This window comes from Phyllostomus discolor, chromosome 1 (genome assembly GCF_004126475.2).
Source record: "Phyllostomus discolor isolate MPI-MPIP mPhyDis1 chromosome 1, mPhyDis1.pri.v3, whole genome shotgun sequence".
NCBI lineage: Eukaryota > Metazoa > Chordata > Mammalia > Chiroptera > Phyllostomidae > Phyllostomus > Phyllostomus discolor.
Window position 1 is genome coordinate 82571687 of NC_040903.2, and position 17725 is coordinate 82589411.

At 36.9% G+C, this 17725-nt stretch overlaps 1 protein-coding gene across 8 annotated transcripts in view; it reads left to right on the forward strand.

Moving 5' to 3' along the window:
- Positions 1 to 16900, forward strand: part of COL25A1 (collagen type XXV alpha 1 chain) — a 498892-nt gene extending 481992 nt beyond the window's left edge. For 6 of the 8 annotated variants that reach the window (XM_036025482.1, XM_036025500.1, XM_036025468.1 and 3 more), the window contains 5 exons: positions 1126 to 1152; positions 2095 to 2148; positions 5673 to 5759; positions 8126 to 8164; positions 11816 to 16900. In XM_036025482.1, the coding sequence (XP_035881375.1) occupies positions 1126 to 1152; positions 2095 to 2148; positions 5673 to 5759; positions 8126 to 8164; positions 11816 to 11818 (210 nt within the window). In that variant the 3' untranslated portion in view covers positions 11819 to 16900. Of the gene's footprint in view, positions 1 to 1125; positions 1153 to 2094; positions 2149 to 5672; positions 5760 to 6221; positions 6300 to 8125; positions 8165 to 11815 lie in introns of all 8 variants that reach the window. The other 2 variants (XM_036025479.1, XM_036025508.1) reach the window with 1 other exon arrangement.
- Positions 16901 to 17725: the final 825 nt, after the last annotated feature.

Here is a 17725-nt window from a genome sequence, read left to right on the forward strand (position 1 = left end):
TATAGAAGCTTTAATTAAAAAATTTCCTGCAGACTTGGCCTATTCTCATAGGATACTCACTAAGACTACTCTTATAAGAAAAGTTATTTCTCAAATTGATGCTTATGATGCCTTTGATATCTCTGGTCCCTTTAAGTCACTGTGATGACAATGGATCTTCGGAACATAAAATGTGGGGAATGTTCTGTCTTCTAAAAATTCTCAATTACACAGACTTCTAATTGAGGCCTCAGGTCTGCTTCAGAACATTATCTTTCGTATACTCATAAATGACTCCATAGGGTAGGGAAGGACTACAGTAGAACCATATGAAGAACTGTATTAAGGTTTATGCTGTGTACCTCCCACATACCTTGTATTTTCAGTTTTTGTGAAGTGATAGAATAAACCATGATTACTTCAGTGCTAAAAGAGAGGCTGATTTTAAAATAGATTTCAAGTGAAGGCTGATTCTGAAATAGAGTTCAGCTGACAAAATTAAAGCACCCTCTTGGTAACTTTGGGTGAACCCAGTGTTGACGTGACGGGGTCACCCGCCAGCGATCCGTGCCCTGGGAATGCATGTGCCGTCCTGGCACAACAGTCTATGACTCCTTTCACATCTGGGGATTGTGTGTTCACAAAGCTTGCTTAAAAACAGTGTCTGAGTTGTGATCCTTACACCCTCAGTATTTGCAGACAAGGTGCACATCTAGCCAAATTCAAACTTTAACAGTAAAGTTGCCACCTTTTTAACTCATTTACAAGCTAACTACTAAGTTATCAAGTTAAAGCAGCAATGACTTGCATACTTTATTAGTGCTGGTGTGTTTTTAAATCAACTAAACTATTTTCATCTTTCTCCTGGATTGATGACTTAGATACCAAGCATTCAACTTCAGCAAAATAACAAACTATTTAACCAGATATATAAGAAAAACTTTTCACGACTGGTAACAGCAACATTAACAGTCACTTCACTTGATTTAGTGAAAGAAATGTATATTACTAATCAGTAGAGAATCTTTTTCACCTTTTTGAAGTAGCTCTAACACTAGTGTTGCATGTCCAGGCAGCCTGCAATAGAACAATAACCTGTTCATGAAACCTAGGAACACTAATGTAGCTACTGTGGTTCTTTGGCAGGGGAAAGATGGAGAGCCTGGTCTTGATGTAAGTAATACGTGCAATGAACATCTTCCTATTATAGTAGATTCTGATGGTCTCCATCATCCATAACAGCAAGAATACTTCTTATTATTTCTGTGCACATAGTTATGCATACAATATCCATTGCTGTGCATATAAACAGCAACATAAAATACACCGGAAGTATTTGCATAAATTAAACACAAAAGAAAAATAACAATTGTCTAGTATAAAATTAATAACAGATAGTTAATACTGCCAGTTCAAAATACTTTCCCAAACTAGGGACACTCTCAACATTTGCAGTTGAACCACTTACTTTAAAATATGCATAAAATTGAAGTACCTTTCACACACCACCCTTAGGTAATGGTGTATTATATCTATTGTCAAAGCTCTAATGCAATATTTTTTCCTTTAGCATAAAGCCCCTCTATATCTTATAAATACAGAGAATCTCAAAAGTAAATGCCTCTTGAAATGAGCACTGCTTGTCCCGTATTGTGTGAATAATAGCAATAGCAAAAATAATAGTAGTTACTATTTATTGAGCACCTGGTATGTGCAGACATAATTCTGGTACTTTATATCGTTGCATTTAATACTCACACCAACAGTTGTGCAGTAAATATCATCAATCCCATTTTGCGGACATGGCACTAACACGCTGAGGTAAGTGATTTGCACAGGCCACACAGAGCGGTGAACTTGCCAGGATCCAAACTAGGACCCTGATATTCTCTCCACTGGACATTTCCTGGAAAGAGTCCTATAGTATGTAGAAAATTGACATGTTAGTAAACTATTATTTCTAAGTTCTGCTTTACCTAAGTTTTGAGATTGTTGGGCTTGCCATTTTTCTTTATGTCCACATTGAAAAACGTGAAATTTTACATTTATTTTTTTGAATTCGGTGTTGCCACAGTTACATCAGCAGATTTCCTTGGTTTGCTTTTTACCCTACAGGGCTTCCCTGGTTCACGCGGCGAGAAGGGTGACCTAGGAGAAAAGGGAGAAAAGGTGACCCCTCCGTCTCAGCACGTGCCTGCTTGGTTTTTCTCGTGCTGTCTGCTTTGCTGTTCAACCCGTGTGATCCTTTCCTACATTAAACCTCTCTCCATCCTATGCTCCAAAAACACACCAATGCTTGATCTAAGACATCAGGTCTTCACAGTGGAATGAAGAAGGCTGTACCACTGAACATGAGAGTACTGATAAGAGCACTGAACATAAGAGTATAGAAGAAAAACATTATAATCCCCAGATAGCCAGGCTACAATTTTTCAACTACCTGACACCAATGTGTTGAAAGATGTAATGTTCAGGGACTCTTGAAAATGAAAAAAAAGGCATTTATTACACATTAACAGGAACTGAAATAGCACAAATCTGTAGTGGTTTTCTGGCAGAGTTCACCTAACACAGTAAAGCCCACACCTCAATTATCCTCAATGTTTCCAGTGAAGAAACAGAAGATAGGCTCTGTATCTGGATTTTTTTTATTAGAAAATAGAAGCAGTGTGACTGATAAACCCCAGCGAGCCCACGAAGCAGGGTCCAGGGCTTGCCGCTGTCAGCTGCTGCAGATGTTTCTGATGAAGGTGCTGGTGTATTTTATGAGGTCATGTTTAGGTTCTGTCTCAGGACCGTCAGCTCCAGGGCACACAGGAGCCAAAATCAAGCAAAATGGTTTCATGTCTGAAAGTAAAAGTTAGATTATGGATTTTTAAAATCACTATTTTCTTTCCTCTCTCCTTTGCTTAGATCTTTGAAGAATAATTTTTTTTACACTGCAAAAGAAGCAAACAAAAACTGAGCACCTCAATGGAATAGTGAAAATCATAATATGGCTGAAATTATACTTTCACAGTTCAAATTTACACCAATTATAGTTCTCAGATTCAGTCGCATCCTGATCTACTTGACAGCACATTGTTTTCTTCAACAGTGAAATTTTCAGAACTTTGTTGTAAATTTTCACTAACAGTGAAGTTCACAGCTGTTGAAAACCAAGGCTGAATGAGAGTTGTCAAAGAAAGGGCCGTCTGAAGGCCGCTGTGTGCGCCACAGCCTTAAACCTCACTTACCTTCCACTGGTAAGAGAGCTCCTGTCCACACTTACGTAAGAGCACCACCACCACCGCCGTCATCAATATCACTGCATTTATTGAGTACTTAGTGTTTTTCCAAAAGCTTTACATAGGGTGAATCTTTTAATCCTCATAACAACCCCCTGAGGTTGGTGCTGTTTTGTGCCCATTTCACAGACAAGGAAACTGAGGCAAAAATATTTTTTTATTCTGAATAATAAATTCTTACTATAAAATATAAATATTTAGAGGGAAATCATGTATTTTAGCTCAAGGCAATTGTGCTGTAAAGATTATAGACTTTGTATTTACCTAGTGGGTTATGTGAGTCTAAAACCTTACTCAAAAATATGTTACTATTATGAGAATATTAATTTTTAATGCTCTTTTAAACACAGAAGAAATTACCAGGATTGTAACTTATAAAAACATTAAGCTGCAAATTTAACCCTCAGAGTAATTTAGTCACCCAGACAAAACATTTCCATGTTTCAGATTCCATATGTAGAAGTTTTTTGTTCAGGAAAATTACATTCTACATGTGAACACTTAGAGTTTGTACATCACTCTGTCACGGGAGATAAATACAGAGGAGCCCTCATGCGCTCACTCCCACAAGGACAGATGGTTTTGTGTTATGCAGGGCATCCCTGTTACAAAACTATGCTGATTAGCAATAACACTGATATATTATTCCTTGTGTATAATACTGTTTTCCATAAAGTTTACCAAATTATATTACTGAAAAAATTATTCCTATAGCCTGTTCACTCAACATTCGTATGACAACACTCTTCTGCTGAATTATTAATGAGTTGATTTACCAAACAATGAAGTGAATTCTAAATTAATAACATCTAACACACCTGGTGTCAGTCATGCCCACATGAAGAGTCCACTTCGTCCTGAGAGAAAAGAGCTCATACAAACAAGGTTAAATCAGTTTTATGTCATGGCCCTGAACTTATTTGCTGAGGAAGGATGTTTATTCATCTTGCATGAGTGAGCAATTTGCTTCTGAATGTGTCTCCCATCTTCCCTCCCACCGCACCTGCCGCCATTTCGCAAAGACCTGGCTTCTCAGGTCTTTGTCTTTAATGGTGATCAACAAAATCACACAGAATTTCTCTTTCCCCAGTATGAAAGAAGCCCAAGTGTTTCTGATTCTGAGCCTTCTGATGCAATCTTTTTGGCACACAGGAGATAAATGAGGAGCTTTTGCTCACACAGTCAGAATGAATACATTAATTTGAATGCACATCTCATATATTTCTGTTATGTGTATGTCTTTTCACTTTGACTATTCATGTTGTTTTGCTTCTGAAATTATTCAGTTTTATCGTAACTGCCATCCTGATTGCAAAATGACTATGCTGATTTAAATATGTATTGTATTTTGTATTCTGTACTCACCAACTTCTTGTCTATAAATATGCAGATATTTATGTTAATGTAAAACAGCTGAGGTGCATTCCTTCCTTCTCCTCCTTTTGCCTCCTTTCCTAAATTCCTCCATCCCTCTGATCCATGCAGATTTCCACAACCTTTACCTTGATTCCTAATACTAATTTCCATGGCTACATTCCCACTATGTAATTATCCCGCCTACCTCATTTTTATTGTTAGCTCAACTGAGTCCAAACTGCTTTTCCTCTCCTGAACACAATTTTTTTTTTTTTGGTATTTGTAAGTAAGCTGGAAACCCATTTACCATTGTGAACACCTGGCATGAGATCGATAAGAGTGAATTAAAGAAGATCCCTGGGTTTACAAATAAGTCTGTTTCTCCAATTGGTATTACTGAGAAGTATTAGCACTTTTAAAATTTATTTACCTGACTTAATAAGGAAAATATTTGCTCTTCAGTTCCCTGAAAAAAATGTTAAAAGAAATAAAAGCATATTTAAATACATTGAATAATTTTTAATGAGAGTTACAAAAAAATAGTCACTATATTTCAAAAAGGTCAAAGCTGTTAATGTTCTTTTCCTCTGGCTCAATGAAGCTTTCATCCATTATAGGATTAGGACTTAAAGAAACAAGTTGACAGGTATTGAAAATTGGGCAAAGTATCCATTAGTCCTCCGAACTTCACCTGCCGCTGGCTGGCTTCAGCACAGCTGGCATCTGTCACACACCCCACACTCCCCAGATCCATGGCAGAAACACTTCTCTCAAAAGGACGGCTGCACTGGGTTCTGTGTCAGCACTGATGCTCCTTTCCGATGGGTCGGCCTCTTAGGCCTCCTTCTGTCATCTCCCTGATGACACGTAAATACAATGCCACGTGTTGCTGCCCAGAATCCAGTCACTCTGTCATTTTTATAATATCATGCCTTACCTAAACCGGTGGTAAATGCCCTTCCAGATTTTATTGGCTAAATCATGTTTTGAATCACCATTATCCGCCCCCCCAATAAAGCCTGTCTTTTATTTAAACCCTTGTATCCACAGGGGGAAAAGGGAAAGAAAGGCAAAAAGGGGCCTAAAGGGGAGAAAGGAGAACAGGGTGCTCCTGGATTAGATGCACCTTGCCCGTTGGTATGTCTGACTCATGGAACTCTGTCTCCAGATGTCTTGTGTGGAGGGATAAGCTGGGAGAGGAGCAAGCTGGAGGGACCTGTAACAGCAGGGGTTCTGGATGGGGTCATTTCACATACATTTCAAAGTACCAGGAGTGTCCATCTGGGTTATCCTGATAGGGTCCACACCTTGTCTCTGGCCACCAGCTCTGCCTGGTTTCTTAACACTCAAGTATTGATCCAATGTGAATGTCTATGATCTGAAGAGGAACTGACCTGATTCCGTACTTCTCAGAAACGGGGCGTGGTTCCCAGACAAGCCCTCCTCCTTGGTGAAGCTCTGGCCAACCTCACTGCAGGGGACCTTTCACTTCAGAGTTGCTCCTCTCCCAGCCTTTTTCTTATTGTGTTTATTTCTTTAGCAGATTTGTATGTAAATGATTTCTTGTTAGTAACATTATGAGTTAATCTTTACAAACAGGGATTCCGTGGCATTAAGGGGGAAAAAGGGGAGCCAGGCCAGCCTGGCCTGGATGGGCTGGATGCCCCTTGCCAATTGGTACAGTATTTCTCTTTCCTACCTCCCTGCATGCAGTTCCTTTGCTTATTACATATTCATCTCTATTGGTGTAAAGTGGTGCTTCTGGACCAAGCTTTACATGATAAACACACTACATGCATGTGCATGAACAGCTCCTTCAGCAACTCTGCCGAGTGAAGAGAGCAAGCATGCATTTCTATCAGTGGCTGCAAATTAATCTCCTAACCTTGTTCTCACAACTGGCATGACTACCATGTCTGCCTTCTGGGGATATTAATTTACTCAATAAATATTTAAAGGTTACATTAAAGTATATGAAAAGCTTCTGTGTAAAGGCACAGCTAAACCATAACTATGGGTGTTACTCCTACATTGAACTTTTTTTTTTTCCTATAAAGGAAGTAAAGGCATTTTTGCCTCTTCCACTAAATTTCTGTCAGGTTGAAAATAAGGCCAAGCCTACAGAGTTAAGCTTCTGCGGTTGAGACTTAGCCATTTCTAGGGTGCTGTTAGGAGACCATGGGGAAGTAAGCCAAGCTTCTTTGAGCTTCTAAAGATGACAGTAGTCTACAGCCCAAACCCTCTTCTTTGTCACATAACCTTCTCAATTTAATGGTCTCTCCTTTTGAAACTCACTTTCCTAAAAATAGACAGAACTCCCTTATCTCCATCGGCATGAACTCAAAATCCTCCTTATACTAAAATCTAAAATTCTACTGGGTGATCCTTCTCCTTGTACCAATCTGGCATTACCGAATTTTTCCCACGTGTCTTATAAAGCTATTTCAAAGTGAGCTTTTTTACATTTTTTAAAAAGTATGTTAATATATTCTGAGGTATAACAGAAAACATTTTATGGTTGTGTTGATGGTTATACTTGGTCTGCATGTTCTTATATTATTTTTTAGTGCTAAGCATGATTCTATAAGGATAACTTTATGTATCTCATGTCCTGTAAGAGATTATATTTATAGAAAAAAAATTTTCAGCTCATAATTGCAATTAGAAAATATCAATATGAAGTGCACAGTCTTTTATTTTGTTTGCTTGGTAATAATAATATTTTACAATCACTTTGTGGGAAGAAAATATAAGCATGCCTCATCATATACCAACTCTTCCTCCTTTTTCATATCATTTGTATCTGAAGAGTATTTATGCTTTAAATAAAAATAAAATTTGCAACATTTAGGAATCCCTTGTTTACTCAGAAGTTGTTAACTGGCTTCTGAGAATTTTTAATAGAAAAATTGAATGCCATGGATAACATTTTACTGTAAAGATATAGATAGGCTGCCTATGTTTTAATTCAATTGATTAAATATATTCTACTACATCTACTTTCAATATAGAAAAGTGAAAAATAATGTGTGAAAAGCTATAAACTTCAGATAGAAATGGTTCATCATTGATTATTCATCATTATCGTGTATTCAACCACAGACCATAGTGACCAGGAAGTGAAGTTATTTCTGTTTATTTAATAAAAAGAATTGCGAAATGTGTTTTAATAATTAAGAGAAATAATACAGAATGTTTATCTAAAGATAGAACTGAGTAGACCACCATGCTTTGGAAATTACTTTTTCCAAATTAGGCTTATTTTTTTCTATGCTTTATGGGTTTTCAAAATGTATACTCTCTAGAAAAACATGAATTTCTTCAGTTTTACTCATGTTGGGTATTCTATTGGAAGATGTTATAATTAGAAAAAGATTCCTATGACTAAAGCTACCTAATGAGTAGAAATCACCACTCCATTTTTAAGCCTCTGAGCATGTGAATTATGAAGTATGATCACTTTTGTGGAGCCTGAGGAATTGTTATCCTTTTCTTTAAAATAGGGGCCAGATGGATTACCCATGCCTGGCTGTTGGCAGAAGGTAGGCTTTATGGAATTTTTTCTAATAGAAGCACGCTCTCTTTCTCTTCACCTGGCCTAGCCTTTTCCATTTAGAGCAAAGCTTTTGAATTTGACATTGCTAAAAGTTTGTTGGATATTAAAAAGCAAAAGATTCCATTTCCAGAATACTTTTGATTATTATGTTTACTACCGATTTCTTCCTAAACTGAGCAGTGAAAACAGTTCTTAGTAAACATTGTGATTTGGAACCTTCCCTGTCTAATCTTTTCTTTGGATGGAAAGGGGCAGGCAGTGCATGTTCATAATGGTTTGCTTGTCTCTCAATGAGCTCCTTATCCTCCTACTAGTGAAAACTATTCTTAATTGTGATTTTTTTCTATTTATACTCAATTACTTAGGCAAACATGCAAATACATGGTAGAACCCTGTCATATTAGTCACAAAGCTGAGAAAGCAGAAAATGTAAGCACGATATTTTTCTTCAACAATATCCTGATATTCCAGCCTCTTTATATGGCTACCCATGGCCACTGTGTAGGAAGGGAACTTTTCCTTAACAGAGAAACTTCTATGTGATCACATAGCCCTTTCATATACAGGGTGTCATTTTAGTTAACCCTCACAAAAACTCCATGGAGTGTCATCCTCCATGATTCTGATGAAGAAGCTGAAATTCAGAGCAGTTAAGGAATGTCCAAGGCCCAGAGCTAATAAGCAATAGAGCTAGCACTGGACGGGGGGAAAGCAATGACAGAATTTGCGGCAGGGAAGAGCTGGGTCTGTGCTGTGCTGAGGGGGTTCCAAACCCCTACACAACCACGCTGTGGACCTGTGCAGGGCTGTGCGGGCGTGCTACCGAAGGGCAAAGGAACTCCACTGGTGTAAAACTAAGCTAGGGGAAGTGTGCATGCTCCTTTGATCATTTTGAAATTTACTCTCTAAAACCTTGTGGCTTATTCAGTAACTCTTTACAGACATGTTTCATCAGCAAAATTATTCAAAACTATATAGGACTGCAGAAAGATGAAGGGAAACTTGACTCTCCTCGTTTCATCTTAGCTCATCAACTACTTTGGTGAGATCCTATGTGACTCACTCTCTTGCTTAACCACTCTTACCCTGCTTGACCAGGGAAAGAAACACCTTTCTTCTTTCTCAGCAGCGTCATTTATTTAATAGCTTCCCAAACTCCACTTTCAGCCTGTCAGATAATGATCTCAATCACATCTGAGGTCAAGTGGTTCTCAGGAAGATGGCCCTCTCATCGGATTCTTCTTCACCTGAGAAATGCCTGTTCTCAGAATTTTTAATACCATTCTGAACTGGAATTACCACTTACTCCTTAACCCTTGACCTGTAATCTAACACTATAATGATTTTTTAATACAACCACTGGCACACCTTACACAGAGGGAGATGTACGAAAGGCTGCCTTTAGTGGCCTTCTAACACCACTGAGAACTTGGGTTCACCTCATTTTCATTGACTTCTAAATCACTTCCTTTCTGTGAGGGCATAAAAATGACAATAAGCAAAGCACTCATCATCCTTTGGGTTCATGAATAGGCCAAACCTAGTAGTAATATAAGTAGCATCAGAAAATCAGAAATGTCCCTGGTAAGTACTCATTTTTCAAAGAATAGATACCAAAGTCTACATAAGATCAAGGATTTCTTAAATCTAGCATCTTCTTACATAAAGAATAATAACTCAGTGATAAAACCTCAGTATTGTGTACCACACCCCCAACACACACATGCAGATTGTTGTGATCAGCCTCTCCCAAAACTGCCTTCCCCCAGAAGAAGAAAGAAACAACTAGAAAAATGTCATGTTCTAAAATCTCTTATGTGCTCAATATAGCTATCTCAAATACACTGTTAGTCAAATCAAATTATTTTTTTAAATATTTTAAAAAGAATACCAATAGATTCCTTGTAGTTTATCCTGTGTTATGTGGATCCCCTTTTGAACATTATTATTTATTAACCTCTGGAACATGGTGGTAAATATTTGATGGAAAATTCCGATTGCAGTGGCTGTGTCAATCGTGATTGGCAAGCAAGTCCCCTTGGTCGGGCTACTCTCAATAATAACTTTTTCATGTAAAATGATTTGGTCTTTGTTTAAATTTCTTTTCTTTTTAGATACAGTTCAGTTGTCTACATTTTGAATAATAATGATGTATCAGTTCCCAGTGTAATTCACGTGGCGAGTAAATGGCAGAAGTTATGGTTAAGAAAATGCTTACAGGCTACTAAAGTTGTCATCCATCCTCATCTAGAGCTTAAAACTACTTAATAGGAAAAATACCTTGAGCCTTTGTATTTTTTAATGTTTCACTAAACCTTATTTTTCCAGGAAAAGCTGACAGGTTTTTAGCAGAACCTACCTAAAACAAAGTGACATATTTTTTAACTAAGATTTAAAATCTAGAGGGTAGGAGGAAATTTTTTAAATTCTATAGATTATTTACAAAGCACTGGTACTCAAAAACCTGCATCTGTTTGAAATTTGAGATAAGTGAGAGTTTGGAGAAATACTTCCTGTAGACACATTCTCTGGCATGGACACAACACACATAAACAAAGAGTGAACCACATCTCTAAAGATTACACAGTTCCCAGCCTCCTAAACACATCGAATGTAGTGTTTACATATCTTGGAGAGAGATAACAAATGTTTCTAATTAATGAATTGGACAGTTCACTTTTCTCATTGCTTTTTTTAATTTTTTTAAAGATTTTATTTATTTATTTTTAGAGAGGGAAGGGAGAGAGAAAGAGAGAGAGAGAGAAACATCAATGTGTGGTTGCTGGGGGCCGTGGCCTGCAACCCAGGCATGTGCCCTGACTGGGAATCGAACCCGCGATGCTTTGGTTCACAGCCCGTGCTCAATCCACTGAGCTATGCCAGCCAGGGCTCACTGCTTTTTATTTTTGAGTGAAAGTTAACATCTGCAAGGTCTGCTCTATAAGTTTTTACTTCAGAGACAAGTGTCTCTAAGTTCCCTCAGACTTAACGTTAGTTCTAGGAAAACCTTAATAAGTATGGCTGTTCAAAATGAGGAGCCAGAGATTGATGGGATCTTAGATCACAGTGGAGCCAGTGATACAGCTTAAAGGCCTCACAGCAGGCAGGTTTACCTAGCACATCTGCCACAGCAGGGCAGGGCTAGCGAAAGGAAAGAGGATACAAGAAGTAGAGTATTGTAGTCAGGTGTCTCTGAGGTATGTAGTGCCATTGAGTTCGGAGTCCTCAGCCTTTTACACAGAGTGTTTTAATGCTTGGGGAAGGTTATGTAAGTTATAAATAGGATATATATATATATATATATATACACATATATATTTTAATTATGGCACATATATGCTAAAAATCCTAATTTTCTGCTTTCTCAGAATAGTTACTAAAAAAAACAATTACCAGAAGCTCCTCCACAGTAAAAGGAAAATGTGTGTGGAACCTAGGGTGAAAATTTTGATGACACTGGAGTTTCAGAAAAGTAATGTGTATGACATATATTGATTGGGTCATTGATTTTTTTTTAAAAAATACAACTCTATTCAGGGTTCTACCACTGTTCTTAAAATAAATGTTAATTTGGAATTTTATCCTAGACCACTAATTCTGTATATTTGCCTTTTTTTTGTTATTTGTTTTTCTGCAGTGATGAATCTAACCTCCCAAGCATGAAGTTGTGTACATAATGGTCCACTTTTTATATTTATAGTTGAAAATCGAATTGCAGATTTCACAAGTCTGAGATATGTTTACGTGTAGCTGCTTCCTCCTGTTTGCAGTAGTGCACATGTCCATCTTTTCTTCACTTACAGCTAAAACGGGGCAACCTGTGAAACTAGTGAGAAGCATGCAAAAAAATATAGATCAGTATCTCTATCTTATGTAAAGATATGTATTTATATGGACATACCAGTGATAGAGAATGATTGTTCTTGCTATTTTCTTACTTTGGGTTTGTTCATTGCATGGACAGAAGGTGCCATGAAATAGTTTACATAAAATTGTGACCAAATATGGACTCAAGCCCATGAAAGTGTACTATACTGACTGATGCTAGAGTTTATCGTCACGTCCCTACTCACTTTCACTCTCAGCATTGAGTTCACCCCACCCACGGAAACCGACTAAAAAAGCATGACTGTGCCAAACCCGCTCGTTGCCGTGCGACTCCAGATACTAGCATGCCTCTCCATGAGTCCTTTGATCACATCTGAGCTTTTATTTCTTTTGTCATCTCAAGGGGGTTACACCGTGGCTTATTGCCAAAAAGAGATAAGGTGGTGGAGAGCACACACACAAATGGTCTTGTATTTTGAGGGAGCTGCAGTCCCAGCTGCGGATCTACAGCTTCCAGTATTGCAGGCTCAAGTGAACACCTTGGTTGAAATATCGAGGGGTTGAGCTGCTTGTGCCGCCGGTTTTCCTTGGGCTGCCCTCGGCAGTGAAGACCAGGAAAGAGGACCGGTTCAGCCTCCTGCGCTGTCTCTCCGTGTGACCAAGTAGGAGAGAGGTTTACGAGTGCAGGCACCCAGAACAGCAGACCTTCTTTTTAATAAACTGAGTTTCAGCAGGTGTTAGGATGGGTGCTTTGGGAAAATGACAGCAACACAACAGGACGTCTTTCAGGTAAAAGATTCTTGGAATGGCAGCCTCTGTTTCTGAGGAGGAAGGGTGTGTACATCCCACCAAAGCTCAGGTTGCTGACAAATTCACACGTCTTAAAGGGGAGTCCACAGTCTCTACCGAAGCTGATGTGCGAGCTTTTCTCCTCTCCAAGATGGAACCCACTTCAAACATTTTCAACAAGGTTCTAGAAACAGAGGACTTCCAATTCTTTTAAAGTCTTTTTTTTTCTTTTTTTTTAGTGCGCGGAACACTAAGCTGAAATACTTTTGTCATATTTGTTTGAACATTTTTTTAACAAAAAGTCTTTAAATCCTAATAACTTGGAACCAACAGTCAAAATGGCCTTTTACTAATTTCTTTCTCTCTGGTTCTAAATAATTGAAGAGGCTGTAAAAGAAGCTCCACTTCCACTTCAGTCATAGCAAAGTATCGAAATTAAGCAATTTTTTCAGTACTTTTTTACTTCTTTCATATGATGAATATAACATACAGTGCGATTATCAGTAAAGATAAAGTCAAGATTTGGTCACATTTGATAGTATTAACTCGTTTCTATTTTTTGTAGCTCTATTTAGATTTAAGATTTGTTTCTATTTAGATTTCTTTATCTTTTTTTTTTACATTTCTAAATGTTTGTCATATGCATAGACCAAATCTGAGATCTCAGAAAGCTGTGAAATATAGTTGCCATAGAGGGAGTATTTTTTCATCTTTTTGCTCAGAAGTTACCTGACTGGATTAGACTGAGCATTTCTTTGCACAGTGAAGTGTTGGTACAGTGTTCCGAAATGGCTTGTTCTACATGGGAGAGTTCCATTAGGGAAAACTTCATCAATGAGGAGTTGTCACATTTAGCTCATGGGACAATATAATTTTTCTCCCAACTTGATGCCATTTTGTGGGGAAATTTCGAGTTTCACACATAGGTTTTCACCACCAAAGGGAAAATTAGCTCATCATTGACTTATGCTGACAATAGTCAAGATATGGTCATAAGATGAGGATCCTACACGGTCCTTAAGAGCTCTTTCATATTTTATAACCAAATGCTCAATTACGCAAAATGCCTTCTTTTTATTCCCATTAAGTTTTCAAGATGGGAAAGATGTTCAAACAATTGGATCAATCTGATTGGTGGCAATTCTAGTAACATTCCACACTCTGAAGCCAATGTGGCATCTTTAAAACAACAGAGGGCATTTTCCTAACCATCTCTTGTACAACATGGTTAGGATAAAGTACTGTTGTTCAATGTCTGAAAAATGTGTTTTAAATGGATTGGAAAAATAAACTGAAGCAGGTCAAACTATAGTCTCCTCAGGAAAACAAAGAGCAGTATCTTGAGAAAAATCTGGTGGTTATAGTTCATCCTATCTATCTTTCTTTCTACTCCTCTAGTAGAAACAGGTATTAAGATGGGTCACTATTTAAAACTTGCACAGCTTCTAAAGAGAATAATACCTCAAAAGATAATCATTTTATGTACAAAATTTTTTAAAAGGCAGCCCTTTAAGATTATTGTTCTGTCCTATGTGTATATTGGGTTTTTGCTTTCACTTGGTAACATTGGCATTTATTCCATGATTAAAGGAATAAAATTATTAACTCACATTACATGTACTTCCTTGGGAAAAACAAAGGGATCACAGTACTCCTCTTTGTTCAGTGGAATTACTGGGTCTTAACCACTATGGATAAGCATAAACTTTTGGTTACTAAAATATTTTCAACCATCCATTTTGTCATCAATATAGAGAATCCTTAAGTAACTGCCAAGTGAACTAATAAATTATGTCTGCTGACATATGTGTTGGCAGATACATATATTTTAAAGATTTCTTTCTTTTAATTTATATAATTGGATAGAGGATTGAGGAAAAATACATGAAAGACACATTGGAAGGAAATCAAGATCATGTTCTGTTGCTGATAAGCATCTTTTAAGGATACCAAATTGGTTGGTGTTTCAGCTTTAAAATTGTCTTTCATTCATGTTGGTGCTGATGTTATTTCTTTTATTTTTCTTTATGGACAGTGCAACTCTACTATGGATAATTTCTTTCTCTGTTTAATAGCATTCCTAAACTGTTAGTGTGTAATTTGATTTTTAAAGTTCATGAATTTGCTGTAATCACGGTTCAATCAATGACCAGTCTTTGTTAACATAAAACAAACGGAACAATGAACCCATAGATGATGTATCCTTACCTGGATCATGATCCTCATATCACATGTTCTTCTCGCATTCTATATATGCCTTTTATCAACTTTCATTCTCATCTCTTAGCTTACAGAATAGATTGTGTGACAAAACCAGAATTAGGCAAGCCTGCATACGTTCATAGCATGCCTGATACACAAGTAGGCCTAAATTTTTCCTGTAGTTTTTATTTCCATTATGAAAAGCAGTGTTCAAGAATTTTTCTGTTTTATTTGATTTTATAGAAAACATGAAACTGTCTTGAATTTCTATCTCCAAAAAAGTCTTCTTGAATTTACTTCCCCTGCGTGGTGTTCTAAAGGCACAGGAAGAACTTACACCACTAGTAGTTCATTCCACCTGTCCTTTGCTAGTTTGGGAAACGGTCAGATCAGCATGTCAGTATCAGTGGAAAAATTGTTGGTATCTTATATTTTCATTACTTAAGAAATGTGCTTAATTTTCCAAGATCTTTATTTTTTTTGGCTGTTACTATCATAGCATAAAATGCTAACACCACTTTTCATCCCTTTTTTTTTTTTGCTTCTATGTATTATCTTGCTCAGGAGTCAGTTATGCTTTGCTTGGTGAGTGGTGTTTTCATACCTTCTAATAAGTAATTATAAGAATATGCCAATACTGGTATTTCCTCTGTTTCTTGATAATCAAGTTATATTAATGGTTAACATTACCAAAAACATGAACTGTTTCGACTCATACCAAAACAAAAAAACAAAATCCCTGCTATCTCTAGAAAGTCAAGACCATAGCAACATATTCTTATATTCTCATAAATAACAATTCAGAACAATATCATGCATTTGATTCTGGCTCTTAAAATTATTCTCTCCTAGTGGAATTAACATGATTGACCAATTACGATTTGCTGACCTTCAGCCCCTACCTTTTCTTCATATTGGCTAGATTTACTATATGCCATAGCAAAGATACCCTTCCAATTTAAATTTTTCATGGATTTAGTATTTGTTAATCCAATGCTGAAACATTTTAATGGCATGTCTGATTTTTTTAATGTGCTTAGATGCGTAAGACTCCCTGTGTTGTTTATTGACAGAACGGTCCTTTTGGGAATAGGGAGACTTTTTAAACCTGACCTGTTATGATTTATTGAAAACTTAATAAAGTACTATCATCTCTTACAATGCAGTTGATATTTTCACATATCCCAGAAATATTAATAAATTGGATTCACAAAAAAATGTCTTACATATTATTGACATTTATGTGAATATTCTTTATACTGTTGTAAATGTTTCATGCAACTGAATTACATTTTTAAAAGATGTATGTATCTGATTTTTCTTTAGAAAATATTATATTTTTATTTGTATTTTTTACATTTTAAAGTTCATCTCTACATGCAGCTATTTTTATATTGCCAAAAAATCACATAAATGCAAAATAAGAGGAAAATGCAAACAAAATATTTTGGCACACAATACACTGCATATTTTTCTTAATATTTTGTGGGCCAGTCTCATACAACTGATTATTCTAAGATGTGTTGTGTCTTATCAGTGTAAATATGGCACAAACCTGTTTTTCTCTGTAGTGTAAATAATTGAGAGATGAATTCTCCCTGTTTGATTTCTTGTTTCAATTTTATTTTAATTTCTCCAGCTGACATTGCTGAATCAAACGATGCATGTGATTTTCAATTTGCAGTTTGAAGATAATTGCATTGTGTTCAGTTTCTAATTTGTCTTTATTTGCTTTTATAACTTGTTTACAGGGTTCTTAGTTTGTGAGAAGTTGATCTTCAGAATTATTTTTACACTATTTATGACTTATTTTCATAATGTAAAAAGTGTGTAATTATTACAACATTAATCCAAACAATGGTAATGAATTGTATTGTTATAAAGCTTTATTGATATTCATGAATACCTTGGCCTGTTTTCTCTGATTTAAACACAGCCCATAATTTTATTTTACACTTACAATACTGCAATACCTCCATTCAACTTAGTGCACATACCTAGCCATGATAATTTGGTTTTAAAAAATTTGTACTTGCACTCTCTGTTTATCAGTCGGTAATGCCTCCAGACTGAACTTCCCCTCTAAACTCACCTTTCTGCCAGAATTCTCCATCTGGGCAAATTAAACCTCCTTACACTCCATTAACTTTTATTTCCACCACATCAAATCAGTTATTATTGTTCAATTAGAAAGTAATCACTTAAATGTATTGAGTAATGAAGGTCAAATGCCTCCAGTCAAGTCTCCAGTTATTTACAAGTCCTTACTGAAAGCACACACTTCTCAGTCCTCATCTCCCTCACTCTCACCAGCAGCACAGCTGCAGCTGCCCACTGCCACCCTCTTACACACTCTGCCTTTAGCTCCCATGCTCAGGCATGCGGCAGTCAGTGTGTTTCTTGCTCAGTTGACATTCTTCTTTTAGGAGCTGTTCCAAGTAGTGACTATTCAGAGCTGTCTTCACTGGTAACACCTCCCTGTGTGGCACTCCTTTCCACTCCCCTCTTCCGTCTCCATTACTCCCCTCATCCCCTCTCATGTCTCCACCAAACGTTCTCCTCTTAGTTTGAATTGGAGCCTGACTTTAGTACTGACCCAAATCCATCATTCAAAGGCAATGACAAGATCCAAGAGTAATGAGTAATAAAGTCCCATTTGGGAAATGTTTTTCAGCACAGTGCATAACAGGCAGCCAACTAGAAATAAACTTTTCTTACAAAATTAGGA